The sequence below is a fragment of the Perognathus longimembris genome, chromosome 3 (assembly GCF_023159225.1).
Source record: "Perognathus longimembris pacificus isolate PPM17 chromosome 3, ASM2315922v1, whole genome shotgun sequence".
Lineage (NCBI taxonomy): Eukaryota > Metazoa > Chordata > Mammalia > Rodentia > Heteromyidae > Perognathus > Perognathus longimembris.
This window is the reverse complement of record NC_063163.1, coordinates 60,514,713-60,535,067: the sequence shown is the minus strand read 5'-3', so window position 1 is coordinate 60,535,067 and position 20,355 is coordinate 60,514,713. Positions and strand designations below refer to the sequence as shown.

General features: G+C 41.4%; 1 protein-coding gene across 3 annotated transcripts in view; it reads left to right on the top strand.

The window, feature by feature from the left end:
* Window positions 1–4,600: 4,600 nt before the first annotated feature.
* Window positions 4,601–20,355, top strand: part of Nup58 (nucleoporin 58) — a 37,293-nt gene continuing 21,538 nt past the window's right edge. For 2 of the 3 annotated variants that reach the window (XM_048341633.1, XM_048341631.1), the window contains exons 1-6: window positions 4,601–4,913; window positions 12,491–12,636; window positions 16,074–16,223; window positions 17,174–17,311; window positions 18,675–18,785; window positions 19,772–19,796. In XM_048341633.1, the coding sequence (XP_048197590.1) occupies window positions 4,807–4,913; window positions 12,491–12,636; window positions 16,074–16,223; window positions 17,174–17,311; window positions 18,675–18,785; window positions 19,772–19,796 (677 nt within the window). In that variant the 5' untranslated portion in view covers window positions 4,601–4,806. The remainder of the gene's footprint in view (window positions 4,914–12,490; window positions 12,637–16,073; window positions 16,224–17,173; window positions 17,312–18,674; window positions 18,786–19,771; window positions 19,797–20,355) is intronic. The other variant, XM_048341632.1, reaches the window with a different exon arrangement.

Genomic DNA, 20,355 nt, shown 5'->3' with positions numbered 1-20,355 from the left:
GACTGGCACAAAAAAACAAAAACAAACTGGAAGTGGAGCTGTGGCTCAAAGTGGTAAAGCACTAGCCTTGAGCTTAAAGAACTCAGGAAGAGTACCCAGGCTATGAGTTCTAGTCCCATGATGAACAAAGCACACACACACACACACACACACACACACACACACACACACACTGCCACCACCACTACCACCGCTGCTTCCACCACCACCACCACCACCACCACCACCATAATTCCATTTCACCCAAGTTAGAATGGCCCTTATCAAGAAAACTAGCAATAATAAATGCTGGCTTCGGTGGCCAAAAACACTGTTGGTAAGAATGTAAACTTGTTCAACCACTGCAGAAAGCAGTATGGAGAGGCCTCAAAAAACTAAGTTTAGAACTACCCTGTGACCCAGCAGTTCTACTTTTAAGGCATTTATCCAATAGAGCACAAATAAGGATACACTAAAGCCACCATCGCAATCAAGTTTATTGAAGCATTATTTACCATAGCCAAGATAAGGAATCAGCCCAGATGCCCCTCAATGGGTGAATGGATCAAGAAAATGTGGTATATATACACAGTGGAATACTCATCTATCAGAATGAATGACAGTGAACCATGCATAAAGACATGGAAAGACTTGGAAAGGATTATATTAAGTGAAGAAAGCCAGACCCAGAGAAACACAGGTTGCATGGTTTCCCTCATCCATGGGAACTACAATGTGCCTATAAATCTGGAATTAAGAACACTGGGTGGCACCCAAGTGGTTAACTAATTGAAATAATAGAATATATGTAGAACACAAATAGTATAATTATTTAGAAAGACTCACTCAATGCCTAACAAAATGAGTACTAAGAGGGGCTGGGAATATGGCCTAGTGGCAAGAGTACTTGCCTCCCATACATGAAGCTCTGTGTTCAATTCCCCAGCACCACATATACAGAAAATGGCCAGAAGTGGCGCTGTGGCTTAAGTGCAGAGTGCTAGTCTTGAGCAAAAGGAAGCCAGGGACAGTGAGTGCTCAGGCCCTGAGTCCAAGCCCCAGGCCTGGCAAAAAAAAAAAAAAAAAGTACTAAGAAATGGGTACTTGCAAGTGGGCAGTGGAGAGTCAAGTAGAGAAAGATGTAAGAATGAATGGGGGAAATAAGAATGCATTGTATATGACACGGAACTGAGAAAAATAAGGTAAGTTTTGGGCCTAAGGGGGGCTGAAGATGTTGAAAGGATGACACAGATCAAGATGCATTGTATACATAAATTGCTTTGCCAACTGGCAAAAAAATTCAATACATAACCTAAAAATTAAGAAAAGTTGGGGTAGGAGGGATAGGTGAGAATGTTAAAAGGGGTGACATTGATCAAGACACACTATATTCATAAAATATTCTGTCTAATGGTAACTCCTTTGTACAACTACCTAAAGGAAATAAGATAGATTTAAATAAATATTATGAGTTCTGGGGCAGGGCGGGAGGGAAGGTTAGAAGCAGTAGCTGTGTCAGGGAAGCAGCTACCCTGGCAGCAGGGCAGCAGCTAGGGAAAAGTGACAGGCCTGGTAGAGAAAGCAGAAGAGTATCAGCCAGCAATAGTGTTAGGAAAATTGAGGAGAAAGGAAGAAAACGGGCCAGGTTCGATCTTCTATAGGCAAGGACTATTTATTGAGATACAGCAGCAAGGGACACAACCTTCCTGTGGGCTTGGAGACTAAGTGTCAGATCTGGGACAGGAGCTGGGTTTTATGAGGTCTAAGCAAGAAGATTCACGAAAAAGCCATTATGTTAAGGGAGGTGGGGGGCTTTTCAGTTGGGCCCACAATGGAATCTTTACAGTCAGGCTTAGATAGATTGCTTTGCTGGAGTCAGTCTTTGGTAGCTTGCCTGGTATCTGTATGCACCTGGGAGAACAGGGCGAGGGTCAATCCTTCATATTCCATCTTTGGATACACAGAAAGAACGTGCCTAGGAGGAGAGAGGCAAGTCCTTCATATAGAATCTTTGAACACATAAAAAGAATGGGCTGAGAGGGGATCAACATGGAGTTATGAGAACGAAGCAGATTTCCATCAAATAGAAGACTAACACTTAAGACCTCAGATCACTTGGGGTATAAGCTGTAACACTTAGCTGTCAATCATCCCAGTGTTTATTGCTGCTGTCCATACCATCAATTATACTGCCTGCCAATATCAGCAAGGGCTGGAGCTTCTCCTTGCCTACTTAGGATTTCTACTTCACAAAAGCAAATAAACCTTGTTCAGTTATGAGGTTATGAGTACGTGTGTGTGTGTGTGTGTGTGTGTGTGTGTGTGTGTTGGTGTGTTTTCTAGTAGTGGGGCTTGAACTCTAGTATTGGGGCTTGAACTCAGGGCCTTGGACTCTTGCTTGCCTTTTTCTACTCAAGACTGGCACTCTACCACTTGAGCCACAGTACCACTTCTGACTTGTTCTATATATGTGGTGCTGTAAAGAACTGAGTATAGATTCAAGGAAGGACTGACTTTTTTTTTTTTGCCAGTCCTGGAGCTTGAACTCAGGGCCTGAGCACTGTTCCTGGCTTCTTTTTGCTCAAGGCCAGCATTCTACCACTTGAGCCACTGTGCCACTTCTGGCTTTTTCTATTTATGTGTTGCTGAGGAAACAAACCCAGGGCTTCATGTATACAAGGCAAGCACTCTACCACTAGGCCATATTCCCAGCCCATAGATCATTGAGTTTTAAAATTCACAATATTTATTCTTCTTTTTAAGGACTGAAAATTCTTTCTTTTTTTTTTTTTTTCCAGTACTGGGGCCTGAACTCAGGGCCTAGGTATGGTCACGAAGCCTTTTTGTGCTCAAGTCTAGCACTCTACCACTTGAGCCAAAATGCCACTTCCAGCTTTTTCTGAGTTGTTGTTGGAGATAAGAGTTTCACTGAGGGGCTGGGGATATGGCCGAGTGGCAAGCGCACTTGCCTCCTATACATGAAGCCCTGGGTTCGATTCCCCAGCACCACATATACAGAAAATGGCCAGAAGTGGCGCTGCGGCTCAAGTGGCAGAGTGCTAGCCTTGAGCAAAAAGAAGCCAGGGACAGTGCTCTGGCCCTGAGTCCAAGGCCCAGGACTGGCAAAAAAAAAAAAAAAAAAAAAAGAGTCTCACTGACTTTTCTGCCTCAATTCTCAGATCTCAGCCTCTTGAGTAGCTAGGATTACAGGCATGTTCCCTCTGCACCTGGCTTGAAAATTCCTGTATAACACCGTTTAATTGGGCTGGGATGTAGCTCAGTGGCAAGGCACTTGCCTAGCAAGTACAACGTCAATGTCCTGGGTTCAATCCCCAGTACCAAAAAAAAGAAAAGACAAACACAGTTTAATTATATCCTTTTAAAATATCATTCCCATGGTGACTTGCAAAAATCCTTAAAATACTATTTACTTTTAGTTATATGGACACACAAGTAGTGAAAGACCAGTAGTATATTAATTTGCTTGGGCTGCTATAACTAAACACCATAGAGTAGAGTGACTAAAATAAAACCTATGTTTGCACTTCCTTTGCCAGGCTGCCTCTGCCTGGGAGCCTTTCCTGATGATTTCAGAAGAGAGGAAGGAATGGGGTGGGTGAGTGTTCTTTTCTCTAAACCTGCTCAGGAAGCTTTATATTTCATTTATAAGGTAAGTATTTAGGTCCTCACACCTTGCAGGTCTTTTAGCACCAGTACAAGATGTTACGGGATGACTCCCATCCCTGGCCACCAGGTTCTTCTACCCAGTAGTTCACGATGATGCTATTTGTTGGCTTTGCTGAGGAATAAGGGGATAAGGTTAGGGAGCCAGGGGGTGGCTCCCCAAACCCTTTTAGCCCAGGGACGGCAGGTGGCAGGGGTGGGGCTTAGGTGGAGAGGTCCTGAACTCTGTGTGTGTGTGTGTGTGTGTTGTGCGCGCGCGTGCGCGCGCGCGATGAGGGGACCTAGGACTTAAATCCAGGACCTGGGTTGCCTTGAGATCTTTTTTTTTTTTGCCAGTCCTGGACTCTGCCCCTTTTTTGCTCAAGGCTAGCATTTTGCCTCTTGAGTCACAGTGCCATTTCCAGCCTTAACTGTCTATGTGGTACTGAGGAATAGAACCCAGGGCTAGGCAAGCACTCTACCACTAGGCCACATTCCCAGGCCTGTCTTGAGCTTTTTTACTCATGTCTGACCCCCTACCACTTGAGCCATACCTCATTTCTGGATTTTTTGGTGGCTAACTGGAAATAAGAGCCTCAGATTTTTTTTTCCTTTCCCCTCTGTTCAGTCCTCAAATGTCAGCCTTCTGAGTAGCTAGGATTACAGGCGTGAGCCACAAGCACTCGGCTGCACGTCCTTTTGAACAGGAAATGGAGTAGAAGCAATACTTGAGATTCATGAGCTCTAAAGTACGGGTCAAGGGAGAAGAATTAGAAAGGAGGAAAACAGTTTCTTGGTGTCTTCTAACTTCTGGGCGCCTATCCCTTTAAGAGAGCAGGAGGGGCACGGAGGTCACAGGTTTTCTGGGCGCCTGCGCTGGGCGCTAAACCGACCCCACCCCTTACCTCATTCCGCTCCCAAGGTTCCCTGCGCGCGGTAGGAGCACTTCCGGTGGGTATCAGGCGCGCGGCGGGATCGTTTCCGGCGTGCTCCTGCACGCTTATTCCGCACCCCCCCCCCCTTTCCGGCCTTGCTTTACTTTGGTCTGAGCTTGAAATTCCTGCCGGGTGAGGGCTGGCCAGAGTTATGGTGCCCAGCCCACCTCGCCTCTGAGGGGGAGAGAAGCATCCCCAAGCCATTTTCTGTTTGCTGACCGCTGCGAGCATGTCTACGGGGTTCTCTTTCGGGTCCGGGATGCTGGGCTCAACCACCTTGACCGCGGGCGGAACCAACACTGGTGGTAGTTTCTCTTTCGGCACCGGGACGTCTAGGTAAGGAAATCTTGGTGTTTTCGCAGCCAGGGCCTTTCTCCCCCTCGCGAGGCTGCCTGCGCCCCGGGCCTCTCTCGTAACCTCTGGGCTTCTTTTTGGTGAGCTTGGGAAGGTGCTGAGCCGCCAGCGAGCTCCAGGCCCTGGTGGCGGCCTGGTGGAAGCAGGAAGCGGGGGTCGTCCGAGTCACCTACTGATGGCGCAGGTCGGTTATGCCCCGTGAGCTAGGACCGCGGGGAGGGTTTGGGGTTTCACTCCGAGGCCTTACACCTAGGAATAGAATGGATGAAAATAAGCCTTGTGGGTATTAGAGAAGACTAAAACATTATTTTTTAAGATTCCATTCCGTACTTTTTTTTTTTTTTAAGATTCCGGGGTGTGTGTGTGTGTCTGTGTCTGTGTCTGTCTGTCCGTCCATGTGTCCATCCTGGGGTTTGAACTCAAGACCGGGTTGCTGCCCCTGAGCTTTTTTTTTTGCTGAAGGCTACCGCTGTAGCACTTGACTCCCCTTGTGGCTTTCTTTGGTGATTAATTGGAAATAAGAGTGTCACGGACTTTTCCTGTCTGACTTCGAAATGATATCCTCAGATCTGTCTCTTGAGTAGGATTACAAACAGGCCTGAGCCACTGGCTTCTGGTTTGGTTTGCCCTTTGATGCTGCAGGTATTTGAGCTCAGGCACTAGAGATTGCAGGGCTAGTGCTCTAGCCTCTAGACCTTTTTTTTGTTAGAACCTCTTGGATTTTTTCACTCTTGGCTGGCTTTGAATCAGGATCCTACAGATCTCAGGTTCATTAGTAGCTAGGATTACAAATGTTTGCCTTAAGCTTTCTTTTTCTGCTATCCTCCCCTACCTTTCCTCCTCCTCCCCCTCCCCCTCCCTCTCCTACTTCTCCTCCCCCCTCCCCCTTTCCCCTTTTCCCCCCTCTCCTGGGGCTTGAATTTAGGGCCTGAGCACTGTCACTGAGCTTCTTTTTGTCCCAGGCTATCACTCTACCACTTGAGTCACAGTGCCACTTCCATCTTTTTCTGATTATGTGTTACTGAGGAATCAAACCCAGAGCTTCATGCATGCTAGGCAAGCACTCTACCACTAAGCCACATTCCCAGCTCCATGCTTTTTCAGATGTTTTAAATTTGAGTTTTCCATGAGCTGTGATGTAGCTCAGTGGCAAAGCGCCCTGGGTTCGATCCCCAGTACCAAAAAAGAAAACACACACACAAACAATACAGTTAAAAAAATTTGAGTTTTCCAAGTCTTTGTGCTACATGCTACCCTTTTCCCCCCGTAACATCACATTTATTGGTAATTTTTTTTTTTTTTGGCCAGTCCTGGGCCTTGGACTCAGGGCCTAAGCACTGTCCCTGGCTTCTTCCCGCTCAAGGCTAGCACTCTGCCACTTGAGCCACAGCGCCACTTCTGGCCGTTTTCTGTATATGTGGTGCTGGGGAATCGAACCTAGGGCCTCGTGTATCCGAGGCAGGCACTCTTGCCACTAGTCTATATCCCCAGCCCCATTTATTGGTAATTTTGTAAAGTAATTACTATGCATGAATGTTGTGGCTCACATTCTTTCACTTAAATTACAAAATGTAAGCACTATGTCATCAACCTATTAGTCAAAAATATAACCAATGAAAGTCCAGTATATAAATATAATGAGTAGGGATTTTAATGAAAGACTTAACGGTCTTTGGTTGGAACTCAAAATTTTGAAGATAAAAGTGAATGGGGCTCATAAAATATGAAACAATTACCATAAGGAGAGACTATCCAATCTTTTTTTTTTTTCCCCCTCCCAGTTGTGGGGCTTGAAATCAGGGCATGGGCGCTATCCCTCCGCTCTTTTGCTCAGTGCTAGCGCTCTACCACTTAGAGCCACAGCTCTGATTTTCTGGTGGTTAATCAGAGAGAAAGTCTCATGGATTTTACTGCCTGTGCTGGCTTTGAACTGCAATCCTCAGATCTCAGCCTCCTGAGTAGGATTATAAGGCATGAGCCACCAGCACTTGGCTTAGTAGCGCCAATCTTTTAAGAATGTGGTTGTAGAATTAAAAGGCAAAAGTAGCTTCCACATTACCTGTAGTTTTAAAAAGTGAGGAGAAAGGCATCACAAACTACACAGTTGAAACCAGGTGCCAGTGACTCATGCCTGGAATCTTAGCTAATCAGAAGGCTGAGATTGGAAGATCTCTAAACCACCAAAAAGCTAGACGTGGAGCTGTGGCTCAGGTGGCAGAGCACTTGTCTTGAGCTGAAAAAGCTGTGGCCCAGAGTTCACACTCTAGTACTGCAAACAAAACCATAGTCTGCATAAGCCCTGATCATTTCACTTCTGAAGTTTCCATTTGTCTTAATTTCCTGTGCCAGTACTTCACTCCAGGTTGTTGTCATTCATGCAACAAATGCTTTTTGGACAAATTCCTGTGTGTTAGGTTCTCTTAGATTATAACACTTTGCTTGGTTTTGTTTTTCTTTTTTGTTTTTTTTTTTGTTTGTGCAGGTATTGGGGCCTAAATTGAGCATTGCCTGGAGGCTTGGCGTTCTCCACTCACAGCCACACCTTCACTTCTAGCTTTTTGCTAGTTAATTTAGGGCTGGCTTTGAACCAGATCCTAAGATCTCAGACTCCTAAGTAGCTGAGATTACAGGCATGAGTTGTCAGCTCCTGGTTTTATACTTGGTCCTTACCTCATCCCCTTTTTAGTTATTAGTTTATTTACTTACTTGGTAATTCTGGGGATTGGACCTAGGACATCATGCATGCTAGATGAGTGATCTATTAATGAACTCCAATCCCCCATCCTCTTGTCAGATTTTTCAGCCAGCCATTGTTACTGTGTTATGTAAAAACTTGTTTGAGTAATCCCAATTTCTATATTAAAATCTGCTTTTACTCCAGATGCTGGTGGTTCATGCCTAGCTTCTTAGGAGGCTGAGATCTGAGGATCAAGGAGTGAAGCCAGCACAGGCACTAACACCTGTGAGACTCTTATCTCCAGTTAACTAGCAAAAGCCTCAAGTGGAGTTGTGGTTCAATTGGAAGGACACTAGCCTTGAACAGCTTAGGTTCAAGCCCCAGATTGCTCCCCCCGCCCCCCCGGAGGAAAAAAAAAAGTACTTTTACGTCAGCCTTTCTCCCACATTGTAGCCAGGATGGTATTGTTAAGATTCCACTGCTCTTCTTTAGTCATTTCCCCACTGTCCTTAGAATGAAGTAACAAAAAGAGAAAGATCGTGGGCTGGGGATATAGCCTAGTGGCAAGAGTGCCTGCCTCGGATACACGAGGCCCTAGGTTCGATTCCCCAGCACCACATATACAGAAAACGGCCAGAAGCGGCGCTGTGGCTCAAGTGGCGGAGTGCTAGCCTTGAGCGGGAAGAAGCCAGGGACAGTGCTCAGGCCCTGAGTCCAAGGCCCAGGACTGGCCAAAAAAAAAAAAAAAAAGAAAGAGAAAGATCTTCCCATGGTCTTCAAGACCAGTGTAATCTGGAATTCTATTTGGGGCCCATCTTCTCATTTTAGTGATGTATATCCACTATTTAAAAAAAAAAAACCAAAACTAAACATTTATGTTATCATCCAGTTCATTCGCACAAATAAAAATTTCAAGGAAAGACATTTATCCTTTATGAGATGCACTTTGTAATTTTCTATGCTATTCCATTTCATTGAAAATGCTGCTGTGACCTTATAGATTAACTTTATACTTCTCTGATGGTTCTGATCTTAATTTGACGAGTATTGCCCAAGGAACATGTCCTTTTCTGAGTTTCTCAGGGGGAAGCTTCCCACTTTTAAGGCAGTCCCCTCCCCACACATACCTCTTCCTCCCTATACCTAACTAACACCTACCTTTTGAAGACTCAAATAGTCTTCATCAGAGGCATTTTCTGACCAGCTTGTTAGTCTGAGATTTTCATTCTAGTGCCTTATATTAAATCACTTAGTTCTAATTGCTTGTATTATAATGATCACTTAGTTGTAAACATAGTTATAATTAGTTTATTAAGATTATTGTTTCCTTGACCCCAAGTGTAGCAATAATTTTCACAATGGTAGAGACCTTTTTTTTTAAACTATTTTTGTGTGTGTGTGTGTGTGTGTTTTCTTTTTTGGTACTGGGGATCGAACCCAGGACGTTGCACTTGCTAGGCAAGCGCTTTGCCACTGAGCTACATCCCAGCCCAATGGTAGAGACCTTTTCATACTGCTTATTATTCCAGTACACAGAGCCTGGAGATCTATACATGCTTGTGAATGAATGAATGGTTAATATCTGTGTTTTTCACTGTGTGGAAACTTAGGAGTTATTTACTACTCCATCCTCAATCTCTTGTATAGTGTCTGGTATATAGAAACACACTGGTTATTAATGAAGACATTTGAGTGAATGAGTTACTGAGACCAATAATGTACCTAGATATAAGAAGGGCTGAATAAAGTAATGAAAAGAAAGTAATGTGTCCACTATGGTGCTGGTTGGGAGGCCTGGACTGTTTTTGGTGCTACCTGGTGATTTGTTCTCTTAGGTCATTGGGGTTGAGTTATCTCTATCTACTTGCAGTTCCTACCTCTAGACAAGGTACACAGTAATATTATTTACTGCTCAATTATGAGCTGTTCAGTTATGTCCAATATTTAGCGTCATATTCCAAAACCACAACGGAGGCAGGTTGGGAAGTTCAAATGTCATTTCTAACTTGATGGTGTGCACTGTGTTCTACAACTTAATCTTATGAAGTCCTTGATAGAGAACACTGGAGCCCATCAGTAATTGGTCAGATGTAGGGTAGCTTTTGTTTTTAAGTAAATTTCTTTGCTACAGAAAGTTTCTCTTGTGCAAGTTCGTTGAGTAGGAACTATTTTAAGTCATCTTAGTACTCTTTGATTTTGGGTTTATGGTTTTGTACATAATGAGTTTTGAAGTTACAGGTATTTCTAATGATAGTACTAGTAACAACACTAATTTGATTGTGTGTGTATGCTGGTCCTGGGGCTTGAACTCAGGGCTTGGGCACTATCACTTAGCTTTTTGTGTTCAAAGCTAGCACTCTGCCACTTGAACCACAGCTCCACTCCCAGCTTTTGGTGGTTAATTGGAGATACTGAGTCTCATGGATGGACTTTCCAGCCCCTGATAGCTTTGAACTTAGATCCTCAGATTTCAGCTTCCAGAGTAGGTAGGATTACAGGTATGAGCTACCAGCCAGCCTTTGGCTTAGTAACAACACTTATTTTCCTTGCATAATTTCTTAACCTTTATTTTAAAACCCTGCTGAGTGGATAGAATCATGCCAATTTTGAAGACGAAGAAAGGGGCTAGGAATATGGCCTAGTGGTAAAAGTGCTCGCCTCATATACATGAAGCCCTGGGTTCGATTCCTCAGCACCACATATATAGAAAAAGCCAGAGGTGGCACTTTGGCTCAAGTGGCAGAGTGGTAGCCTTGAGCAAAAAGAAGCCAGGGACAGTGCCCAGGCCCTGAGTTCAAGCCACAGGACTGGCAAAAATAAAGAAATAAATAAATTAATTAAAGATGAAGCAATAAAGATTAAAGAAAGTTAAATAAGCCAGGTACTGGTGGTTTAGGCTTATAATCCTAACTTCTCAGGAGGCAGAGAGCTGAGGATTGCAGTTCAGAGCCAGACAAATTTATAAAACTCTTATCTCCAATTAGCCAGAAAAAAGCCAGAATTGGAGCTGTGTCTGAAGTGGTGTACCATCTACTGTAAGTGAAAAAACCCAGCAAGAGGTTGAGCCCCTGAGTTCAAGCCCCAGTACCTGCATCAAAAAGGGAAGGGAAGGAAGAAATAGTTAAGTAATAGCTAGCACATAGTTGTCAACAAATAGGATACCTGGTGTTGGGACTCAGCATGGTACCTTGAAAGTTCCACAGACTTTCAAGATTTTTTTAACATGTCATTGGATTCTCTTGTGATGGTCTTTTTTTTTTTAATTACTGGTGATTGCAGGCTAGGTTAGCCTTCTACCACTGAGCTGTGCACCTTCAGTCCTGGCCTTGAATTTAAGATTGTCCTGCTTCAGAGTCCCAATAGCTGGAATTATAGATATGTACCTCATACTTGGTATGATATATCTTTATAGGAGGTTAAGAAAAGAAAGTTATAAAAGTGAAATATATGATAAACCAGATATTTCATTGTGTTACGCATGTAGTTAGGAAATTGCTAACTTGCCTTAATCCTTTTTTGTTTTTCTGTCTTCTTTTGGTGGTGGTAGTATTGGGGTTTGAAGTCAGGGGTTTTCACTTGAGCCATGTCCCATAACTCTTTTTGGTTTTAGTTATTTTATTCATATTTGTGCTTCTCACTTTTACCTGAGGCCAGCCTGCCTATGCTTCCCACATACATACTTGACATTACAGGTGTATGCTACCGCTCCCAGCTTGTTTGTTGGCGTGGAATTCCAATAGCTTTTTGCCCAGATTGGTCTCAAACCACAATCTTCCCAATCTCACCTCTAGAGTAGCTGAGATTATATGCCTGAGTCACCAAAACCAGCCTCCTGCATAGTTTTTAAAGTATCAAATTATGCAACATTTTGCTTATTTTCACAATTTGTTCTCCTCTATTTGTAAACAGCCAATTCTAGCTTCTTCTGAGGATTGGTAAGAAGAACGAAAACATTTTTGAACTTTATTCACAGACATTTATTTTTACCAGCTGCAGTTCTTACCTTTCAAAAGCTCTCTAAAGAGAGGTTCTGCAGGTGAACACAATCATGATGGGGGAATGATGCACTGCATTTACCCACTCTGCCCCAATTTTTCATTTTTAGTGGCAAGATACTATGCCCATGAGTATAGTAGTAGAACAAGAGAAATGGTAGCAAAGACAGCTTAGAATAACTTAACCATTTGTGGGCATGCCTTTTTATATGAGTAGCTAAGGAACAACTGAACGTAGAAACATGAATTGTAGGTGAATCTGAAGGAAGAGAGTCTATATCCATATGATTTCCTATACCAATTTTAAAATGTGCTACATTTCAAACAAAACCTGATGAAGTCAGAATATGTGGGCCTTGCTTGTGACTACTGAGATCTGAAACCCAGATTGCAGTAGACTTTGTTTTGTTTTTGTTATTTTGAAGCCTTGTATTGTACATTAAAAAAAATTATTGGTACCAGGGCTTGAACTCAGCCTTGCCCTCTCCCTTGGCTTTCTCTATCACTTGCTCCTCTACCATTTGAGTCACATCTTCACTGCAGTCCATCATGTTACTGGTTAACTGGAATTGGACTCTTGTGGACCTTTCTTCATGGGTTGGCTTTGAACCACAGTCCTCCAGCCTTCTTAGCAGCTGGGATTACAGGTGTTAACTCATAGGTACCCATTTTGGAATTGTAATTTTTAGGATTAATGTTACATTTGAATTTATTATTAGGGAAAACAAAGCTCTTTAAACTTAATGGTTCAAGGTAAATTTGTTAGTTTCTTTTAGATTTTACATGTATTGGATATATGATTTGAAAGAAGAATAACTAGAGTTAAGTTTTATTTTTCTGAAGAAACATTGGCTTTAGTAGACTGTTTTTCTTTCTTTATAAACAAGCAACCCTTCCGTGGGGCTCAGTTTTGGAACTCTTCCTGGAAGCACTACAACTCCAGCAACTACATCTGCTCCTTCCACTGGTTTTGGAACTGGCCTCTTTGGAAGCAAGCCTGCCACTGGTTTCACTCTAGGAGGCACAAGTACAGGTGAGAAGGGGATTTGGGAGGGTTCTTCTTCAGTATCCATAGTGTCCCTCTTTAAGAGATTGTTAGTAACTAAAAGTAAGTAATAAGATAAAAAGAGTCCTTGGATTTGAATAGAAGAGTGAGTGATAGGCAGAGTCAGTGGTTGCGATCTACTCTAATAGAAGGAAGACTCTGAAGCAGTTGAAGATACCTTTAGCTATAATGAATTAAAATGATTTAAGCTTGTATTATAGCAAGTTTTTCTCATAACTTAAATGAGTTGAGTCATTGTTCTCTTTTTCCCCCTAATATCTCAAAAAATTGGAATATAGAAGACAGTCTGTAAAAAACTGAGTATAGATTCCAGTACTGACTTTTTTTTTTTTTTTTTGCCAGTCCTGGGGCTTGAACTCAGGGCCTGAGCACTGTCCCTGGCTTCTTTTTGCTCAAGGCTAGCACTCTGCCACTTGAGCCACAGTGCCACTTCTGGCCTTTTTTTTTTTTCTTTTATAATTTTTATTTGGCGTAGTTCATTATTTGGAGCAAGACAGAACACAAAATTTTCTTGTCCCATGCACCATAAAACCCATCTTCCTCTCTTAAGGGGAACGAGGTTGTGCTTTGTCTAAAGGTACAATTTCTTCTGCACTGAGAAGTCCATCTTTGGCTCCGAGTCTATCTTGAAGCACTTCGGGCCTTTTTCTATATATGTGGTGCTGAGGAATTGAACCCAGGGCTTCATGTATATGAGGCAAGCACTCTTGACACTAGGCCATATTCCCAGCCCCCAGAAATATTTTTTAATGTTTTTTAATGTTTCCACATATTTCATGATACTTTTTCAGTCATTGGGCTCTTGAGAGGAAAAAGCACCAAATCTGTTTGAAGTCTTAGAATTATGCCCTAGTTATATATCTTTACAAATAGCAATGGGTTGTGAGATATTAATCAATCATATAATATCTAGGGGCAAAACTTTTTGTTACCAGTAAAATGATATTGTAAGATTGATTATGTAGTTCACTGATAGACCACTTGCCTTAACGTATACAAGGTGCTGGGTTTTATCTCTAGCACTAATAAACATTAATTATTAGGTGATACTCTAAAAAATTTAGGTTTTGTTTCTGCTCACAATCATAATGCAGTGATTTTTGTAGTGGTATGCATAAAGGAATATGAATACCTAGAGTGTCAATCTGGATGGCAATGAATAGTGACAGGAGATGGAATTGTGGCTCAAGCAGTAGAGCGCTAGCCTTAAGCTGAAGAGCTCAGGCCCAGCGTTCAAACCCCACCACTGAGCAAAAAAAAAAAAAAAAAAAAGGCATTTGCTGTGTGCTAGTGGCTCACACCTATAATCCTAGCTACTCTGGAGGCTGAGATCTGAGGATCGCTGGGTTGCCATTCAAAGCCAGCCTGGGCAGGAAGGTCCCTGAGACTCTTATCTCCAATTAATCACCAGAAAGCCAGAAGTGGCACTGTGGCTCAAGTGGTAGAGTGCTAGCCTTGAGCTGAAGAGCTCAGGGACAGCACCTAGGCCCAGAGTTCCAAGCCCCAGGCCCAACAAAAAAAAAAAAAAAACAACCAATAGTGATAGACAATAGAAAGGAAAGAAAGAAGTGTTGTTTTGGGGGGGAGGGGTTAGTTGTGGGGCTTAAACTCAGGGCTTGGATGCTTTCCTATAACTCTTTTGCTCAAGGCTTGCATTCTACCATTTTGAACCACAGCTCCATTTCCAGTTTTCTGGGGATTAATTGGAGATAAGAGTCTCCTGGACTTTACTACCTGGGCTGGCTTTGAACCATGATCCCCAGATCTCAGCCTCCTAAGTAGCTAGTGTTACAGGTGTGAGCTATCAGTGTCAGTGAAAGAAGTTATTTTTGAAAGGCTCTTAAACTGAGATTAAACTCTGTTCACTTGGATGCCACTTACCTGTTAGCAGCAGAAAAACACATTTCTTTTGTTTCCAACATTTTGGACAAGATTGGCTAAAGAACAAGCAGTGGATCTTTGTTTTCTGTTGTTAAAAAATTCATCTGTAATGATTTTGAAACACTGTTTTGGCAGAAACTTCCATTTATGAGCAGAGCAAACGAAAAGCATAGCTTATGACTTCTTTTCTCTCAGTGAATTTTACAAGTCATTCATGCTTCTTTTCCCTTAAATATTTTGAGTTGTTACTGTTTCCTAATTATAGCTTAACAATATGGCTTGAACATTCAATATTAGCTTGTATTTGCAGTGGTGTTGATGTTACTGATGGTAATGATGACATTAGAAATGGTTAAGTGCAGTATCAAAAGCAATCCTCTCTTGTGAAATGAGGGGAATAGGCAGATATATTAACATGTTCTTATGCGTTTTGATAAACTTCTAATCAATGTAGGAAAGACACAATGGAACGAAGAGAATAAGTTTATTTTGGCAGCAGGTAACATTCCAGAGCAGTTGACAAGTATTTTCTTAACTAAAATAATCCAGGGGAATATAAAAATTACTTTATTCCTGGAGCTTTAGGATTCAGAAGTAGTATTGTTAGAACTGAGCTTTGAAGAAGAGGCTGGGACTGGATAAGAAGGGACAGCTGTATGCTAGATCTTTCAAAGATTAGAGCTACTGGAAACATTAAACTGGACAGAACCGGCAGAATGTAGTTGTTATTCTGAAATAATTGATTAAGTAGTTCTTATAATAGTTTTTGAAACAGAAATCATATTAGGATTTGGAGGTTACTTGTATTAAGGTTATTTCTGAAGTAGAACTAGTTGAAATGCAGTAGAAGGAAGGGATGTCAAAGAAACTTGTGCTTTCTGGCTTAAGCAATTGAATTGGCAGATGTGGGAGTGGGGAAGGTTAGATTGGTGTTTTTGTGCTTGTTTGTTGGTTTTGTGGGAAGATGAGAGGAGATACCATGGTAGAACTGGCTAATTAGGATTCAGGTGGATGCAGTTGACTTAGGTGTCTGTATATGAGTGACCAAAGTAGGTGAGGTCAGGGGGAAAGCTACAGCACAACCCTGGGGAGTAGGATTTAAGAAAGGAAATTTATAAAAGAGCACTGAAAGTGAATAGTGCCAGGAGGAACAGGAAGAGAGCTGGTTGCTGGTAAAGACAGGAGCTAAAAATAGGAAGATTTTCAATAGAGACTAGTTCTGTATTCTTAGACAAGGGAAGCTGTTTTTCTTCTGGAAATAAAGGGAAGGAAGGAGGATAAACACTGCTGTAGGTAAATCTAGATGTGGAATTGAAATTGATCAGCATTAATATTGACTGGGTTTGATTTTGCTTTTCTTAACCTAAAGTGCCGTCTTCTCTATATTCATCATGATTTGATGTCAACTTTATACCTATAAAGGGTTGACATAAAGGGTCATTGACTTCTAGAGATCCTGTCTGAAACAAGTGTAATACCTGTATGTTAAAGGTAAAATGGTCTTTTTTTTTTTTTTTAAACAGGAACTGCCGCCACTACATCTACAACCACAACAGGCTTCAGTCTAGGGTTCAATAAACCTGCAGCATCTGCCACACCCTTTGCTCTGCCTATTACTTCTACCTCAGCCAGTGGTCTTACTCTTTCATCTGCTCTGACATCAACTCCAGCAGGTAAAGTAGAATGGGAACAAATTAAGTTTAATGGTTAATAGTTTGGTTGGTTGATTAGAGAACATAGCACTGGGGATTGAAGCAGCAGGGGCTATCTTGAATATATGTTCTTTAGTTACTGAGCAATGCATGGGAGAGGGTTAAAGAGGAGGCATGTGGAGCCAGTGTGAGGTAGAGTTCTTTTTGTGCTTCCTGGTTGTCAGGGATAGCAGGTGCTCACCACCATGCCCAGCTATTATACGTCCTTCCCCTGTAGCTAGGATAACAGGCATATACCATCACATCCAGCCAGTGGTTGAGGTGGGGTTGCATGAACTTTTCTTCTCAGACTGTCCTTTAACTATGATCTCCTCATCCTTGCCCCTCATTTAATTTAATTTGATTCATCTGATTTTGAAGGTAAACTTGTAGCTGGTTTGAATGCTCATTATTGCTGTCTGGAATCAGTTTCCTGGTGCCATGCTAACATTCTTACTGCTAACATTGAATTTTGATTTAAAGCTACTACTGCTTCTTTACCTTTGTTTTTTATTTTTTATGTGTGCTGGTCCTAGGGCTTGAACTCAGGGTCTGGGCGGTAGACCTGACCTTTTTTGCTCAAAGCTAGCACTTTACCACTTGAGTCATAACTCTACTTCTGGTTTTTATGGTAGTCCGTTGGAGTCACATGGACTTTACTGTCCCAGCTGATTTTAAACCTCAATCTTTGGATCTTAGCCTCCTGAATTGCTAAGATGACAGGTATGAGCCACTGGTGCCTAGCTTATTTTACTACGCTATTATTCCCCCTTATTCAAGCATATATGCTCATCTTCAACAGGTTCTTTTCCTAGAGAGACATTTTTGTAATGGAAATCAGTTGTTTGTTTGTTTTTTAATGTACTTGTGTTTTTCTGTAGTGGTCCTAAGTACTACTTCTACTTGAAGGCTTAGTATCTTATTTTTTACAGCATCCACAGGATTTACTTTAAATAATTTGGGAGGAACAGCAGCAACAACAACAACTGCATCAACTGGCCTTTCTTTAGGGGGAACCTTAGCAGGTTTGGGAGGTTCACTTTTCCAGAGTGCAAACACAGCAACATCAGGTAATTAATAGAATTTATTCTCCACAATAGTCAACATTTATATTTAAATTTACTTTATTAGGGCTGGGAATATGGCCTAGTGGCAAGAGTGCTTACCTCCTACACATGAAGCTCTCGGTTCGATTCCCCAGCACCACATATATGGAAAATGGCCAGAAGGGGTGCTGTGGCTCAGGTGACAGAGTGCTAGCCTTGAGCGGGAAGAAGCCAGGGATGGTGCTCAGGCCCTGAGTCCAAGGCCCAGGACTGGCCAAAAAAAAAATTTACTTTATTATTTGGTGTACAGAACACTTCTCTTTAATCTTTGTTTGTTTGTGCTAGTACTTGGAGCTTGAACTTGGGGCTTGGGCCCTGTCCCTTAGCTTTTTCACTTGAGGCTGGCTGATTCTTTACCACTTGAGCCCCAGCTCTACTTCTGGCTTTTTGCTAATTTATTGGAGATCAGAGTTTCAGGGACTTGACTGCTGAGGCTGGCTTTGAGCTTCACTTATCAGATCTCTGTCTGCCGAGTAGGTAGGAGGCTTGTTTTCCTTTTAACATAAAAAATGAACTATAGTGTTTTTCATACATGATTGGATGTCTTAGTCATATTTCTCCATACTGGCTGATTAGGTAAGGAAATGAGAGCCTATTTAAGGACTTGCAGAAGTTCCAGAGGAATATTTTTTTGTGCCAGATTATATGCACTGTCCCTAAGCTTTTATGCCCAAGGGTAACACTGTCATTTGAATCACAGTTACACCTTTGGCATTTTTTGGTGTTTAATTGGAGATAAGTGTCTCAGTGGAGTTTCCTGCCAGGCTGGCTTTGAATAGCAGTTCTCAGATCTCAGTCTCCTAAATTGCCAGGATTACAGTATTGAGCCATCAGTGCCCCACTTGAAACTTGTTTTTTTGTTTGTTTGCTCTTTAAAAAATAAATGTCAGTGTAATAATCTTGGGAATTGGAGGTTAGGGAGGAATGCTGGGTTGGAACTCTAGCCAGGTAAATGTATTAACATGCTTTGAAGCTAGTATTTTAAAACACAGATATAAGGTAATTTCACTAGTCATTAGGTAGAAAGCCAGTGTATTAGTCTATTTAGTATTAAACATGGAATTAATGTTTTGAATCTCAATTTGAGTTTTCATTTCATGCTTGTTAGGAAATTTGTCTTAATGTTCAGGATTCTATAGATGCATTGAATTGGTTATAGCTAATGCCAGTATAAGTAGTGAGGTTTTGTTGTTGTTTTGTTTTCTGAAGCTGCATTTGAAGAAAAAATTTTAAAAAGTAACAAAAATGAATGTTTATGCTTATCAAAGAGTTCTTATAAAGTCTTTATTTCTGTGAAATTGGTTAATGACGCTTAGGTTATTTTCAGGTCTTGGACAGAATGCTTTAAGCCTGACTTTGGGAGCTCCGGCAGCCACTTCAACTACGGGCAATGAAGGCCTTGGTGGTATAGATTTTAGTAGCTCCTCAGATAAAAAGAGTAAGTAATGTTATTATAGTTTTACCTACTAGTGCTTTTAGGAAACTTCCAAGCAATTCAGATTTCCTGTGTATGAAATCTCTAAATATTCAGTAAGATAGTTTTATATAAGTTTCTATTATCATTAGTATTTTACAAATTGGACCAAGCATTTTAGGTGTATATCTGTGTGATGATCATCTTATGCAGTTACCTAAGGAGTATATTAATATACTTTTAAATTGGAACCATGATCCACAGATTTTGTAGTCCATCTTACATAACAGAAGCAGTGTCAGTGTCAGTAACTCAATTAGGTGTTGATTTGGTTTGTTTTACTCTAGAAAGGACTATAGAAGTAAGAGAAATGCAGAGTTAATTTTCCCTCTCTGTTCCTGTCCTCATCATCTTGCTGTCTTAGTGAACCTAAACTTGACTTGAGCATCAGTAATAGGTAGAATAAATACACAAGATTACATTAAGGAGTTACTAGACTGGAGAAGTTTGGGTGATCAGAAAAGTATCCAATAAAAAAGTGTTAGATAAGTTATACTAGTAGTCAGGACATAACTGTGCATACAGGACGTTTTGTGGAAAATAGCTAAAATAATTTTTTTTGCCAGTTCTGGGGCCTGGCCACTGTCCCTGAGCTTCTTTTGCTCAAGGCTAGCACTCTTACCACTTGAGTCACAGTGCTACTCAACCTTTTCTATTTATGTGGTACTGAGGAATCGAACCCAGGGCTTCATGTATGCTACACTAGCACTCTACCACTAAGCCACATTCCCAGCCCCAGAAAAATTTGAAAGAAATAGATTCAGGTCAGGCATATAACATGTCTGTTTATGGATACATGTCTCAGTAGTAATTCAGTGTTCTTCCAAATGCATTCCATTGCTATATATTTTAACAAGCAAGCTAAGAAACACTTTAGTTTATATCAATTTGTGTTAATGTAAAACATTTGAATTGCATTGTTACCTATTCTCACATCTTGAATTTTCTAGGTGATAAAACAGGAACAAGACCAGAGTAAGTGTATATTTTTAACTTTTAAGATATTTAAGAGTTTTACTTTGTTAATTGTATTAGAAGCTATAGTTGGAACTAAATAGAACCAGATGTTTAGAAGAAAAAAAAATTGTAAGTTAGTGTTTGTCAAAAGTAAAGTGATTAAGTTATTTTATTGAAAGATTATAAAATTACAAATTCTTACTTTTAGTCATTAAGGAAGTTAAAAACTATTTCTTTATAAAAAGGTAGTAGCTGACATTTCCCCAAATAAAACAAATAAGCACAAGCATGTTTTTTGTGTCTGTGTGTTTCATTTTGTTTTTTGGTCTGTTATGTGGGGAGAATGAGCTGTACTACTGAAGAATTGTATCTACACCCCTGGGGGGCGAGTGTGTGTGTTTGGGGCACTGGGGTTTGAATTTCGAGACTTACCCTCTGCTAGGCAGACACTTTACCCCTTAAGTCAGTCACACATCCTATCCACTTTGTTAGTCGTTTTCTCTTTTGTTTTTGAGATAAGGTCTCAAAACTTTTGTCTGAACCGGCCTTGGACCACAGTTCCCTTACATAGCTGACT